Genomic DNA, 13,810 nt, shown 5'->3' with positions numbered 1-13,810 from the left:
CCTAGAAATCGCCCCCAGCGATTTCTGGTACGTACAGGTCGCTGCAAAGTCACGCGTGGATTGAGTTTTTGCCAGGTCACGCATGCGCGCGATCCATGCGTGCGAGTCACCTATCTTCGGGGAAGCTATGAAAAATTATATATCATTGCGAAGCCCTAAATGTTAGCTTTCCAACACAACTGGAACCGCGTCATTTGGACCTCTGTAGCTCAAGTTATGGTCGATTTAGTACCCAGAGGTTAGGCTGGACAACTTTAGCAGTTCCTTCAGTTTCTTGTATTTCTTCCACTTTTGCATGCTTCTTTTCCATCCTCTAAGTCATTCCTGCCCTATAATCCCTGAAAACACTTAACACACATATCAATGCATCGAATAGTAATAAAGGATAATTAAAATTGACAGTTTAAAGGCCTAGGAAACATGTTCTCAATTATATCACAGGATTAGGAAGAAAAATATAAAACCATGCAATTAGTATGAATAAGTGTATGAAAGATTGATAAAATCCACTCAATTGAGCACAAGATAAACCATAAAATAGTGGTTTATCACTGCCATAGAGAGATTCATGGTTCATGGCCTTGCGATCGACATAACAAAAATAGTCTGTGCATGGAAGATGGTCATTTTTTAAAATATTTTCCTAAGAAATTTAGGTCATGTGCTGTTATTGATGTAGCTAAATTTCCAAAGTACAAGAGACCAGGCAATTGTTGCACGATAACTAAGAGGAATGTTATCATTGATAATTCCTTCATTGTTCCATACAATCCGTATTTGTTGTTGAGATATGGTTGTCATATAAATATCGAGCATACATGCCAAACTTTTGCTATCAAGTATCTATTTAAACATGTGTACAAGGGCAATGATCGAGTAACTGCTTCTTTTTATCAATTTTCTACTGACTCATTGCTAGACAGGTTGTGGATGAGATACAAAATTATTATGATTGTCATTATATATCATCATGTGAGGCAGCTTGGAAGATATTTGGTTATAATATTCAGATAAAGGAACCTGTAGTTATTAGGTTACCCTTTCACTTTCTTGAAGAGCATGTTGTTATCTTTAGAGATGATGACAATATTCAAGATGTTCTCAATCGTGTAGATGGCAAGTTGACAAAATTATTAGCATGGTTCCTTGCTAATACTTTATATACTTTTGCCCGGTTGTTGACTTATAGTGAGTTCCCTAACAAGTTTGTATGGAAAGATGATGTTTGTATGTGGTTGCCACAAAAGTAAGGCTTTTCTATTGGTCGATTGACTCACGTCCCGTGGGAAAATAGTGAAGATTATTACTTAAGACTTTTACTTAACATATAGAAAGGATGCACAAGTTTTGTTGACCTTAGAACTATTCATGATGTTATTTATGATACATTCAAGGAAGCATGTTATACATTAGGAATTCTCCAAGATGACAAGAAATTTGTTGATGCTATATTGGAAGCAAGTTCGTGGGTATCAGGATCTTACATTCATGACCTCTTTGTTATTCTTCTTCTATCGAATAACATTCTTATCCTAAATTTGTTTGGCAGTCATTTTACCAGCAATTATCTGAACACATCCTATATATTCATAGAAGAAATCATCGTTGTGAAGGTTGTTGTCATATTTCTCTCGCTAAAGAGTGCATAATTATTTTTTTTCTCTTGCATTTCTTATTTCATTTTAAGTAACTTCCATTACTTAGTTGTTTTATTTGTTGTTGTTAGAGCTACCATTATCAGATGAGCAAATATTGAATTTGACATTGGTTAAAATTAAGGAAAAATTACAAGCAAATGGAAGATCTCTTAGAGAATTCTCTACATTATCGTATCCTGATATGCAAAACATTGATGGTGTATATGATCGATTCTTAATGGATGAGATGAATTTTGATAGGGAATTACTACATGAAGAGTTAAAGGATTCTTTGAAATCTACGACTCACGAACAGAAGAATGCATACGATCAGATATTGAATTCTATCTCCATGGACCTTGGTGGATTTTACTTTGTTTATGGTTACAGCGGTACTGGGAAGACTTTCCTTTATCGCACGTTATCTGTGTCATTAAGGTGTAACAGCAAAATTAAGCTAAATGTTGCATTAAGTGATATTGCTTCACTATTACTCCCTAATAGACACACTGCTCATTCTAGATTCAAGATTCCACTAAACATAAACGAGAATTCGCTTTGTAACTTTAAACAAGGTTTCTCCCTTGCTAAGCTTCTTGCTAGAGCCAGTTTGATTATATGAGATAAAGCTCCAACGCTTAACAAACACTATTACAAGGCTTTAGACAAGTCATTGAAGGATATTCTTAGATTTGAGCAATCCTACAAACCTGACATGCCATTTGGAGGAAAGGTTGTTGTCCTAGGTGGTGACTTTAGGCAGATCCTTCGAGTCATACCTATGGGATCACGATAGCATATCGTGCAATCTTCCAATAATTCATCATATATATGGGATTACTGTAATGTACTAAAGCTAAGTAGGAATATGCATTTATCTTCTTCATCATGTTCTCAAGACAATTGCGAAATTATGGATTTTGCCAATTAGCTTATTCATATTGGAGATGGATTGGCTGGTGATTCTATAGATTGTGAGTCTGAAGTTTTGATCCCGAATGAGATTCTCATTGATGATACTAACACTGATTTTGAAGAGTTGATACAGTTTGTCTATCCCATGCTATTATATAACATGACCAACACAGATTATTTCAAGAAACAATCAATTCTTGCTCCCACTCTAGAAGTTGTTAACAAGGTGAATAACAGTATAATGAGTCTTTTACCTGGCGATCAAAGGGTTTATCTTTGTTCTGACTCTTTGTGTGTTGAAGAAGGTAACATGGAGTCTCAATTAGACACCTTTTCACTTGATATGTTGAATGCTATTAATTGTTCAGGATTACCTAATCACCAGCTATGCTTGAAGGAAGGTGTACCGGCAATAAGAAATATTGACCAATCTAATGGTTTGTGTAATGGTACTAAGTTGCAGGTACGTTGTTTAGGTCATCATATAATTAAGTGCATTGTATTGACTAGAGAAAAAGTGGATAGAGTTGTGCTTATTCCACACATGAACATATCAAACAATTACACTTTGCCACTACAAGAAAAAAGGCCTATGGCCACGCTTTTGTGAGGGTGGCAATTGAATAGAGATTCAGCCACGTTTTTTTCGCCACGCTTCAAAAGCGTGGCGAAAAGGGTCAATGGCTACGCTTTTGTAAGGGTGGCAGTTGAATAGAGATACGGCCACGTTTTTTTCTGCCACGCTTCAAAAGCGTGGCCATAGATAAAAACAGGGACGTTTTGAAAGCGTGGCAACAGGATTTCACTATAGTAACATTTATAAAGCGTGGCCATATCCTGGTGCTCTTTTGCCACGCTTTTAAAGCGTGGCCATATCCTGATGCTCTTTTAGCACGCTTTAAAAGCGTGGCCAAAAAGTTTTCTAAAAAAAAAACCTAATAACCCGCCCCAAACCCAATAACCCCTGAATCCTAACCTAAAACTTTGCCAACAGATCCCCACCCTTCATCGAGACTCTCTAACTCTCAACTCTTACACCTTCACTCTCGTCGATCCAATTCACTGACCTCATGAATCCAAAATAGACACCACTCCCATTCCTTCCACCACCGAAACCCAATTCCAAAGCTTTCTAACTCAATCTAACACCAGAAAATCAAATCTCCCCATACTAATAACCCAGTAAATCCGCAGTAACCAATTATGAGTTCCGTGAACCTCAACACAAGTTTCCTGTTCCACCAAGGCAGCAGATCCAGATCTCCAACTTTTCATCTGTTCCACACACTCACAAAACTCCCCATTTCTTCAATTACCACGAAGAAGCCACAAAAAGGGAATCGATTTTTTCCTTTTCCTTCATTCTCGGTCTCCGTGGTGCTTACCAAAGAAGAAGTCCTCAAGGGCAAAGAAGAAAATAAAGAGAGCGAGAAACCCGCTTTCAATTTCAAGTCCTATATGGTCAATAGAGCGAGAAACTTTGACAACCTCCCCTCGCTGCGCCATTTTGAGGATTTGATGGTGACTCCCTTGGCGCTCACCGTCTGTCACGGAGGGAGCGCCGGAGCTGTCACAGAGGGAGCGCCGGAGCTTCTCCCGAAAGAGAAGGATTCAGAAGGCGGCGAAGGTGGAAACAAACAAGGACAACAAGGGAAGGCGTCAGAGGGAGAAGAACGAGCTAGCGAATCGCCTTGCAAAGCTGAGTCGCAGCGCGGCATGATGAAGAGTTCAGATAAACCTCCGAAGGGGTCGAATTCAGGAACCCTAGCTGCTGAATCACCTGTTGTGAACAATCGGAGTGATGGTACGGTTTGGTTTCAATGAGTATTTGCATTTTTTTTAATCTTCAAAAATCTAAATGAGTGATTTCTTTGTGGTGAAATGGTGCGGTTGGGGTAGCAGAATTGCAGGGGAGCCCTGCTACGCCGAATATGGATGTCAAAGCTGAAAGTAAGGTTAGAGCATTTCCATGATAACTTGTGACTATTTTTATTATATTTCTTAAATCGAGATTTTAAGTATTGTTTTGCTGTGATCGTTTTAAATTTTGTGGGAATCTCACTCTTCGTGTTCATCTGCTTGAAGTTGTAAACTGTACTTGAACATATGTGATACGTGAGAAGGTCTGGTTTTGGTTATGGTTAGAATTTTCTGAGCCGCCTGGTTTAGGGTTGTTCTTATCTTTCTTAATGTTGAGTGTATAGTCTGAGAACAGCACCGATAAATGAGAATTATACTTTGCAAATTAGAAACTTGGATCTGGAATGATCGATAGGTCATTACGATTAACCAGTTGGTGTTTGGACTTATGGTATTTATTTCTAAGGCCTTCCGTTTTCATTTTTCTTTTAAAAATTTAAGTGGATGCCTATAAACTTCTTGTTAAGTATTAATAAGGAATTTAAATTTGCCCTGCTAAATACTTGTTGATTGATCCCATACAAATGAGGAATGGAATTTAATAATGATGGTTTAAGAATGTAATACATGAAATTAGTTTTCTTGAATTCATGTTAGCATATTAGTATCTATGACTACGAGATGGTTCCATGGTGTACTGAACAATAGTCATTTGGTTGCTTTTCTTGCATTTAAATTAAGCATTAGCAAATTATAGGTTCTCTACTTCCAACATAGATTTGGTTTCTTTTGCACTAAAAGTAGGTCATTTCATGCTCAGGAGACAGATGGACCTCAATTTTTTTTTCAGATATATAAATCATTAAATTCTCTCTCTCTCTCTTTCTAAGTCTTCATAATCATCAAAGCTCTTAAAATCTCAAACACTTTGGCTGCTCTCTCCATTCTCTTCCTCTTCTTTCTTTTCTCACTCAAGCTTAGATTTTCCAAGACAAAATAAAAATAATAGGAAAGAAAGAAAAAATGTATGCAAAAACTGGTCTTTTCTTCCCGTTTTTGCAGAACTTCTCTCAAGAGCTTCAACAGCTTCGGGAGTATTGCATGAACCAGAAATCCATTGATTCAATGGTACCTATATAAATCTCTTATTAATGCTTTTACTTTGTTCAATTTTCTTCGGCACTGCTTGCTTCATCTGCATTTGACCTAATGAGCTCTTTTACTTGCATGAACTAATTGAAATCTCAAAATTGAGTTGCTTGATTCATAGTACTAAGTTTAATGAGAAGAAAATTGAGTTGATACTTATTTAATTTTTGTCAATTTATTTCTTTAACACCATGTTTTTTTTAATTATTATTTCATTTTGATCGTTCGCACCATCCCATTCAGAATGTTTTCATGGCTGGAGTTGGATTTTATATGCTGGATCTGGAAAAAGTGTTACAAAAAAAAAAGGGAAAAAAAAGAAGCATTGATGGAAAGTGTTATTAGTTGTGATACTTCCGTGTTCTGTGCAATTTCTTTCTTTCTTCTATTTTTAAATTTTAATTTTAATATTTTTTGGTGATGAAGTGTGAACTCATAGTGGGGCTTGTCTTTTTGTGCCGCACTGAGGGAGGTTGATTGAAGGGGAAAAAAGATTAAAATTCTTTTATTATTATTATTCTCTTTTTTCTTTATGGCAATGATAAAGAAAAGGGTTAGAGGAAAAGGACTAGTTTATGCTCAACTTAATAGCTTCATCATGGCTTTGTCTCGCACTAAAATTTTGTAGTTGGAGGAGAAAGGAGGCGATTATTATACTAGTTTGCTTCTATTTCTCTGCACTACACAATTTTAAAATAATAAAGTCACTAATAAACAAATAAAAAAAGTACTGCTTCACTTGCAAACATGTTTCTTGTGATTCTGTTGCAAGGGTTTCAGTTTCTGATGGTTACAGCTGGCGGAAGTATGGCCAGAAGCAAGTGAAGAGTCCCACAGGATCTCGAAGCTATTACAGGTGTACTCATTCAGAATGTTCTGCAAAGAAGATTGAATGCAATGATGATGTGGGTCGTGTAATAGATGTTGTTTATAAAAGTCAACACAGTCATGATCCCCCACATAAGCTCAATTCTACAAGGGAAAGTAAGTTAGTGTCTTCCGATGGCGCAAGTATGGACAGAAAATGGTGAAGGGGAATCCACATCCGAGGTGATTGCCTGTTTAGATCGTTTCCTTTCTAGTTTATTCTTAATGTTGATTACTTGATTTCATAAAGTTTCCTTATAACGTAAATATCTCTCAACAAATATGCAAGTTTTTATTAGATTTAATGGGTATTTAAAATAAAATAAATAAAATAATCAGTTATATAGTGGCAACTGGCAAGCTACATCCATTTTTCTGGTAAAGCAGTCTGAAGGAATTAAAAAATGATATCTTAATCTATTGATTTAGGCTAATACTTTGTTGGACCTAATAAAAGCTCTTCTAACCTTTTATTAGCTTTTTTATGTTTACAAGTGGTAATAATACTAAAAAATGTTGTTCCAAGGCTATTTAGGTTAAAAACGTTCTATATGATAATATGCTGAAAGAAACTTGTGCTTAGTGTCAAATTAACGGGTTTGAGCAACTGGAACATTTATGCACTTACTCACTTTGATAGTTTTGGATTAGGTGATTGCTATGGTGCTTAAAAGGTAATGCCTAACATGCCAAAACAAGTTAAAAATCAATATTTAATTTAAAAAGTATAAAAGTAAATAATTTCTAAATATTTAAAGTTTGCCATAAAAGGTAAGTTAGGCACTAATTAGGCACTAAGTAATAGACATCATAGAATTGGCCTTTGGGTTAAAGTATTTTTCGAATTGTTCTGCATGCTTAGTTTGTACTAATTAGACACTGTCCAATTGATATATACTTTGTCTTATTGATTGATAATTCTGAACCTACACCTGTTGAAGCCATATATAAAAATAATAGAGAACATAGGAGAGATGGTAGCTTATAACAAACTTAACTAACTTAAACATTTGTATCTATTTTTGCCGCCTTTTGCAGGTAAAAAGGTTCACAAATATTTCCGAAACAATTATGTATGATCTAAGGGAAGGAAGTTTGAGAGGGCTAGAGGAATGAGAAACAGCAAGGGACTTAGGATTTAAGTTGTATTGTTTTTGTATTTTTCTTTAGTTTTTAGTTTTGGAATTTGAACTCTAGATTTATTTTGTATTTGAGTATTAGTTTTTTAATGTATAAAACAATTATAGCAAAAATTATATATGTCACTAATTATTATTTAATTTGTCTTGTAATAAAAATTGTATACTATATTTATAAGTTTGGTAACAAAAAAGAACTGAAAAATTTATATTTTGTATTGATGAAGGTAAAAATCAGAAAAATGTTTTTTTTTTTAATTTTACAAGGTTATTGCCACGCTTTGAAAGCGTGGCCGTATCTCTCTATCGCCACGCTTCAAAAGCGTGGCCATAACCTCCCATACGGCCACGCTTTTAAAGCGTGGCCATATCTCCCACATACGGCCACGCTTTAACGGGTTGCCATTTGTAAAAAGCGTGGCAAAAGAAAAAGCGTGGCGATAGGTTACCAAAAGTGTGGCGGTAGCTCAAAAAGCGTGGCGAAAAGCTATCGCCACGCTTTTTTCAGTTTTTCGCCACGCTTTAAAAGCGTGGCAATATAGCTATTTTCTTATAGTGTGCCTTTTAGATTCCAAAAGAGGCAGTTTTCGTTAATTGTATCTTTTGCAATGACCATGAATAAGTCACAAGGTCAAGCACTGGGTATGGTTGGGTTGTATCTACCGAAACCCTTATTTACTCATGCTCAACTCTATGTTGCTCTATCTAGAGTCAAATTAAAGAAATGTCTCAGAGTTCTAAATCAGAACAACGGTTTCATGCCTAGGGGTAGTACCATAAATGTTGTATTTAAGGAGGTTTTTAACAATGTAACTTGAATAGTATATCATATCTAGGGAGGATATTATGGTTGCTTCATGCAACGATATTAGTGAAAGTGCTATATTTGATGTTGTAAAATAATTCGCATCCCTCGACATTATGTTCTTCTTCAGCTTCTTTTGTTGATCTATTTCCGTGCATAGTACGGGTCCTTCCCGTGTGTGTATATATATATAAAGCATTTTTTTGAACAATTTTAATAATATTTTATATTAAAATACAAACTAAAGCTAACAAATATTTTTAATATTTTTTAATTGTATAAAATATTTAAAATAATTTTATTTCAATAAATAATGATATATACTATTTCAAAATTCATTTTAAAGATATAGGTGAACAGTAAGGTTGGACACAATGTATTTGTAGAAATTAAATGTTTTGTTATTTTTTAAAGACAGATAGACATAGAAAAGGCGCGTATCAAGTCGACACGCAAACATAACAAGTTAGGAAAGTACTCGTACTTTATAATCTATAAATGAACTAATGAAGTCCTTTTACAAACTTGTTTAATTTGGTAGTTTTTATTTAAATAAAAATTTCTTTGATTTTCAATTTTCGTTCAAAAGTAAAAGGTTTATGCTTTAATTTTGCAGACTTCGGTTGCAAAAAAATACTTTGTAAGCCTTGTCCACAAAATGAATGACAAAAATTTTACATTATATATTTCTTATGTAATTTATATTAAATATTAATTTATATATTTCACTACATGAGCTAATTGATTTTATTTTCCATTAATTTCAAAAGAAATATTTTGATAAAAAAATCCTTATTTTATCGTAAATAAAATATTAAAAAATTAAAAGAAATACATATGAGAATTTAAATTCTGTATTTTAGTGTAAATTGAAGAATTTTTTACAAATTTATAAATTTAAATTATTAATACTTTTTAAAAAATATTAAAAATTATCTTTTAGTTCATTAATATATGAACAATTACCTCGAGAATTTTTATTTTAGGAACAAGACTTAACAAATCTTTCAAGGTGATATTTGAATGATAAATTTTTAAAAACCTTTTCGATTTGCATCACACATGTGGGGATGTTCACCTGCAAAATGAGCATTGGGTCGGCTTGCATTGGGGAGAGATTTTTTATTAAAAATTTATTAACAAGTCCAGTTTCTAGTCTCTACTTCATTCGACGAGTTCTGGACTCCGAGTCTCGGCCTCCGGGTAATCCATATAATAAAAAGGGTTAAATACAATTTTGGTCTTTATCATATAGGTTGAAATTTTTTTTGTTTTTAACTTTTTTTGCATTCAAAATCGTTCCTAAAGTTCAAGCTGCTTTTAAAATCGTCATTCGGACAATTATCCTCTTCTCCTACTTCACCAAAATATTCAGCAACAACAATAAATCAGAAGCAAAAACAATGAAGTCATCTCTTCTTCTTTTTTTCTTCAGCAACAACAATGAAGCAAAAACAAAAGTAGAATAGGAAATAAAAAAACAGAATCATAAGCAGAAGAAACAGAAGCAAAAGTATAATTAAAAATAAAGCAAAAACAAAATTGGAAATAGAAACAGAAACAAAAATATAAGCAGAATAAAAAACATCAAAACAGAAGTAGAATCAGAAGCAAAAGAAATAGAAGTAGAAGAACAATGAATTAACAAAATAAGAAATAGAATCAAAATTGAAAACAATACGATTAACAAAATCAAAATCAGAATCAAAATTAGTGAATTAACAAAATTAGAATCATAAACATGTGGTTAACAATCTGATTAACAAAATCAGAAATAAAAGTAAAATTGGAACCCTAGAAAAGATAGGTTTTCCAATCTGATTAACTAAGTCCCATTGCAGCTTTAGCACAGTCCTTCAGCAAATGGAGAAAGAGAGAGAGAAATTAGTACCTTGGGAATAGAAGATGCTGGGGAGCCAGAGCAAGTCCCCGTTAGAAGACTCTAGAAGGTTATAGACCTTGCGAAAATTGCGGTGATGGTGATGGGGAAGACCTAGCGGAGGATGCCGTCGTTCGGCGGCAGCAGTGTAGGAGGGCGAGAGTGCGGTTCAGGGTGACTTCAGTGACGATGCAAACTCGTTGAGGGACTGGGCAGTGGCGACGCGGATGACAGAGGAGAGGTTGTCGCAGAGGGACTGAGTTCGGCGCAGTCGCAGTGGCTCTCTCCCTCTGGTTCTGATTCCCGACGGCAATGGCGGCTCCAAGCCTCGCCGGTGCCGTCCTCCCTTTCCTTCTCTTTCATTCTTTTCCTTCTTCCCTTCTCCTCCTTCTTTTTCCCGTCCTCTCGCGATTCCCTTTCCCCTCATCCATCCTCTTTCTTTTCTTTTTTTTTCCTTTTTTTTAATTTATAGCTTCTTGGTTAGGAGTAATTTAATAATAAAAATTAAAATTTTGGTAAAAATAACGATTTTAAAACTAAATTAAATTTTATGGACGATTTTATATGCAAAAAAATGTTAGAAATGAAAAAAATTTTCGACATATATTTTAAGGACCAAAATCATACTTAATCCTAATAAAAAACTTTAAGAAATTATTAATTATTCTATTTCAAATTCATAATGTATATAAAAATTATTTTCTAAACTTAAATTTAAACATTACTAATGGTTCTATTTTCATTTTTATTCATTTATTTTAGTTTGGAATTCTCGCATTTCACAATTTTTTTTTTAAATATTAACATTTTGATTCTTTTTTATGTCAATTGGAAGGAGCGTATCAATTTCCAAGACTTTTATTTATGGTGGAGCTGTGACACGGAGAACAGTTTATGATAACAAATGCTAGCATTTGAAAGAGAGAAATTGAGAAACGAGTAGTGCAGAGACTACAACTACAATTTTTTTTATTTGTAGCTATCAAGTAGTTATTAATGATATTTTTAAGAGGAATGCTAGGAGGCCAGCAACATTTGGGATTTATAGCCATCAAATAGCCATCAATGAGGTTTTTAATGGTGTGAGATTAATGTGAGATTTCATCCAATGGCTCACTCTTCTTTTATGGTTACATGCTGGCCAGAATTTGATAAAATTGCTGGCTCCCTAGACTTTTCCTATTTTTAATGGTGTGAGATTTCATCCAATAATATATGATTATTCATTTTCCTTTTGCTAGTTATATGCGGACTAGAATTTAATAAATTTGTTGGCCCCTAGACTTTTCCTTGAGAAACTGAGACCGAGAGATAAAGACGGAGAGATAAAGATTGAGAAACAGAAATTGAAATAAATTTTAGTATTATATTTAGTATAAAGTGGGAGATAGAGACCGAACCTCTAATTTAATTTGCGCAAAAAGTAAAGTTAGAATTAATTAATTGAAATAGAAATATTTTAGGTATAAAATGTTATTAAAGTTTCAATCTTGATTCCAAAATATTTTAGTCTCTTATGTCTCCACTTTTTATTTGATGATAGAGATTAAAATGTTAATACCAATCTCTAAGTTAACAAAATATTAAATTCCAATCTTTCGATCTCTGTTCAATAACTCAAAATAAACGTTAATACATACCTTTTAGAAACAGTTAAGTAATTCAATGTTCATATTATTATTTAACAGAAATAAAGTAGCGAACTAACAACGAGAAAAGAGACCTATAGCTAGAAACATAATATATAATATATTATGTATGTTCAAGTTTAGACACAGTTTCTGCAAATTGAAGCATATATTATCTTCTCATCAGAAGCACGCATCCAACAAGCAGCAGCAGCAGAGAGCAGCCAAACTGCACAAATTCACAAAATTTGAACAAAATCAACATCGATATCGCTGCACATCACTATTCAACAGCACACTAACAATTTCATATATCCAATATATACTATAAAGAATTAGACTTCTCCTTCCATGCATGCATAATAATTACACAAAACTTTGTTCTGAAATGAGTTCTCCGATCCTTTGAGGCAAATCTGAGAAGTAGTCATCACCTGTGACTAACTCATCGTCTGAGAAAAATGTACCTTGCTCATTTCATTATTTTATTGATTCAAGAAGAGATCACATCAAATGATTCTGGATTGGACATAACTAAGTACGCATGCACTAATAAGTGGGTTTGAGTAGTTAGCTGGAATGAGTGAATCAAAGCTAGGAATTGGAACAACAAACATGCAGATCTGATCTCTATATATATGTAATCAATATACACATGTAATAATAATGAGTGATGAGAGAGAGGAAGAGGGACTAACCAGCCTTCCAAGCAACCAGGGCCGGATGAGTTATTATTATGGTGATGGTGATGCTGAGGAGGCGGAGGCTGATGATGCGGGTAAGGTGGTGCGTAGGGCGGAGGATACCCCTGTGCTGGGTATGGCGGAGGAGGATAACCTTGAGTGGGGTATCCCGGCGGTGGAGGATACCCTGGTGGTGGGTACCCTGGAGGCGGATACCCTGCCGGAGGATATCCCGGCGGCGGATAACCTTCTTTTGGTAGATCTGGCGGTGGATAACCTGCATCAATGTAAATGCACACAATTATATTATTTATGACACAAGAAGGATTATATTCCTGAGATTTTGGCATGACATGATCAAAATCGATTGATGAGAGGAAGAGGAAGAGAAAGGGGAGGGACCTTGGGACGGCGGAGTTCCAACAGGGGGTTGATGCTTCTGGCTGTGATGATCATGACCCATGGTCTCTGGCTGATTGTGAATACAACAAGGTTGTGGTTATGTGTTGCGTGTGCATGCCCTGCTTTAATTTAATAATGGTTTGCTCTCTGCGTCTTAATCAATGTGAGTTGTGACACCCTATACTCTCTGCGATTACCAAAAATACATAACCACTATACCAATAATATCAATATGTGTATTAAAAAACACTGTATTGTTATTACTAAGTTATGCATGCCCTTCTATTTTTGGCGTAAAATCCTAACTGTATAACTTAATAAACGCACCATTAACATTTTTATTCAACGAATTTAGACGATTATTAGTTCATCTTGTTGCAATTCTTATTAACAGGCTATCCCGCATTTTTTTTTTCAAAATGGAGATATTATTGGGGTCTTAAAGGGTTAACATTTTTAATTAAAAAAATGAAAAATTAATTAGTGTAGGGTTAAAGGTAAAAATTATGTTTCTTCCAAAAAAACTAGAACAATCACAAGGTGTAATTAATACAGCAAATACCTTGTGTAAGAGCAACTCAAACAAAAGTTTTTTGATAAAAAAAATCTTAAATAACTAGTCTTTTGTTCAGATTGAATTGAGACCAACTATTAAAATATTAAATTTTATATTTAGTCTTAAATCATTATTTATTATATATGATCTCGTAAACTTCTGCGGAACATTTTATAGGATTTAAGATAAAAAAGAATCAAACCATCAAGTCAAGTAATGGCATAGTCTCCTATCTTTCCAAATTTTAATGAGTAATAACTCAAATGGCATAGTTTTTCCATACTCAATTA

General features: G+C 34.3%; 2 protein-coding genes across 14 annotated transcripts; one reads left to right on the top strand and one right to left on the bottom strand.

Moving 5' to 3' along the window:
* The first annotated feature begins 3,520 nt into the window (after positions 1–3,520).
* LOC112749935 (uncharacterized) lies at positions 3,521–7,708 on the top strand. Of its 13 annotated transcripts, none has more exons than XM_025798366.3 (5): positions 3,521–4,356; positions 4,455–4,507; positions 5,475–5,540; positions 6,358–6,611; positions 7,467–7,708. In XM_025798366.3, exons 1-4 carry the CDS (start codon positions 3,756–3,758, stop codon positions 6,451–6,453), a joined length of 816 nt encoding a protein of 271 aa, XP_025654151.1. In that variant the 5' UTR covers positions 3,521–3,755; the 3' UTR covers positions 6,454–6,611; positions 7,467–7,708. The 13 variants fall into 13 exon arrangements, with proteins under 13 accessions (XP_025654151.1, XP_072074942.1, XP_025654150.1 ...); XM_072218841.1 differs by having other exon boundaries at positions 3,532–4,356; positions 6,334–6,611; XM_025798365.3 differs by having other exon boundaries at positions 3,532–4,356; positions 4,452–4,507.
* Positions 7,709–11,834: 4,126 nt separating this feature from the next.
* Positions 11,835–13,176, bottom strand: LOC112746932 (uncharacterized). Its single transcript, XM_025795039.3, has 3 exons — positions 12,965–13,176; positions 12,578–12,839; positions 11,835–12,108 (listed from the first exon to the last, which is right to left on the bottom strand). The coding sequence occupies exons 1-3, from the start codon at positions 13,023–13,025 to the stop codon at positions 12,063–12,065; spliced, it is 369 nt and encodes a 122-aa protein (XP_025650824.1). The 5' UTR covers positions 13,026–13,176; the 3' UTR covers positions 11,835–12,062.
* Positions 13,177–13,810: the final 634 nt, after the last annotated feature.

The sequence above is a fragment of the Arachis hypogaea genome, chromosome 15 (assembly GCF_003086295.3).
Source record: "Arachis hypogaea cultivar Tifrunner chromosome 15, arahy.Tifrunner.gnm2.J5K5, whole genome shotgun sequence".
Classification (NCBI taxonomy): domain Eukaryota; kingdom Viridiplantae; phylum Streptophyta; class Magnoliopsida; order Fabales; family Fabaceae; genus Arachis; species Arachis hypogaea.
The sequence above is the reverse complement of the archived record's forward strand: the minus strand, read 5'-3'. Positions and strand labels throughout refer to the sequence as shown.

Excerpts from the sequence above, each read along its gene's own strand:
- LOC112746932 (XM_025795039.3), bottom strand. The coding sequence starts at position 13,025 with ATGGGTCATGATCATCACAGCCAGAAGCATCAACCCCCTGTTGGAACT. Across the intron at positions 12,840-12,964 it reads TGGAACTCCGCCGTCCCAAG|GTTATCCACCGCCAGATCTA; the intron begins GTCCCTCCCCTT and ends ACATTGATGCAG. Across the intron at positions 12,109-12,577 it reads CCTGGTTGCTTGGAAGGCTG|TTTGGCTGCTCTCTGCTGCT; the intron begins GTTAGTCCCTCT and ends GAATTTGTGCAG.
- LOC112749935 (XM_025798365.3), top strand. The coding sequence starts at position 3,756 with ATGAGTTCCGTGAACCTCAACACAAGTTTCCTGTTCCACCAAGGCAGC. Across the intron at positions 4,357-4,451 it reads TGTGAACAATCGGAGTGATG|CAGAATTGCAGGGGAGCCCT; the intron begins GTACGGTTTGGT and ends CGGTTGGGGTAG. Across the intron at positions 5,541-6,357 it reads AGAAATCCATTGATTCAATG|CTGGCGGAAGTATGGCCAGA; the intron begins GTACCTATATAA and ends TGATGGTTACAG.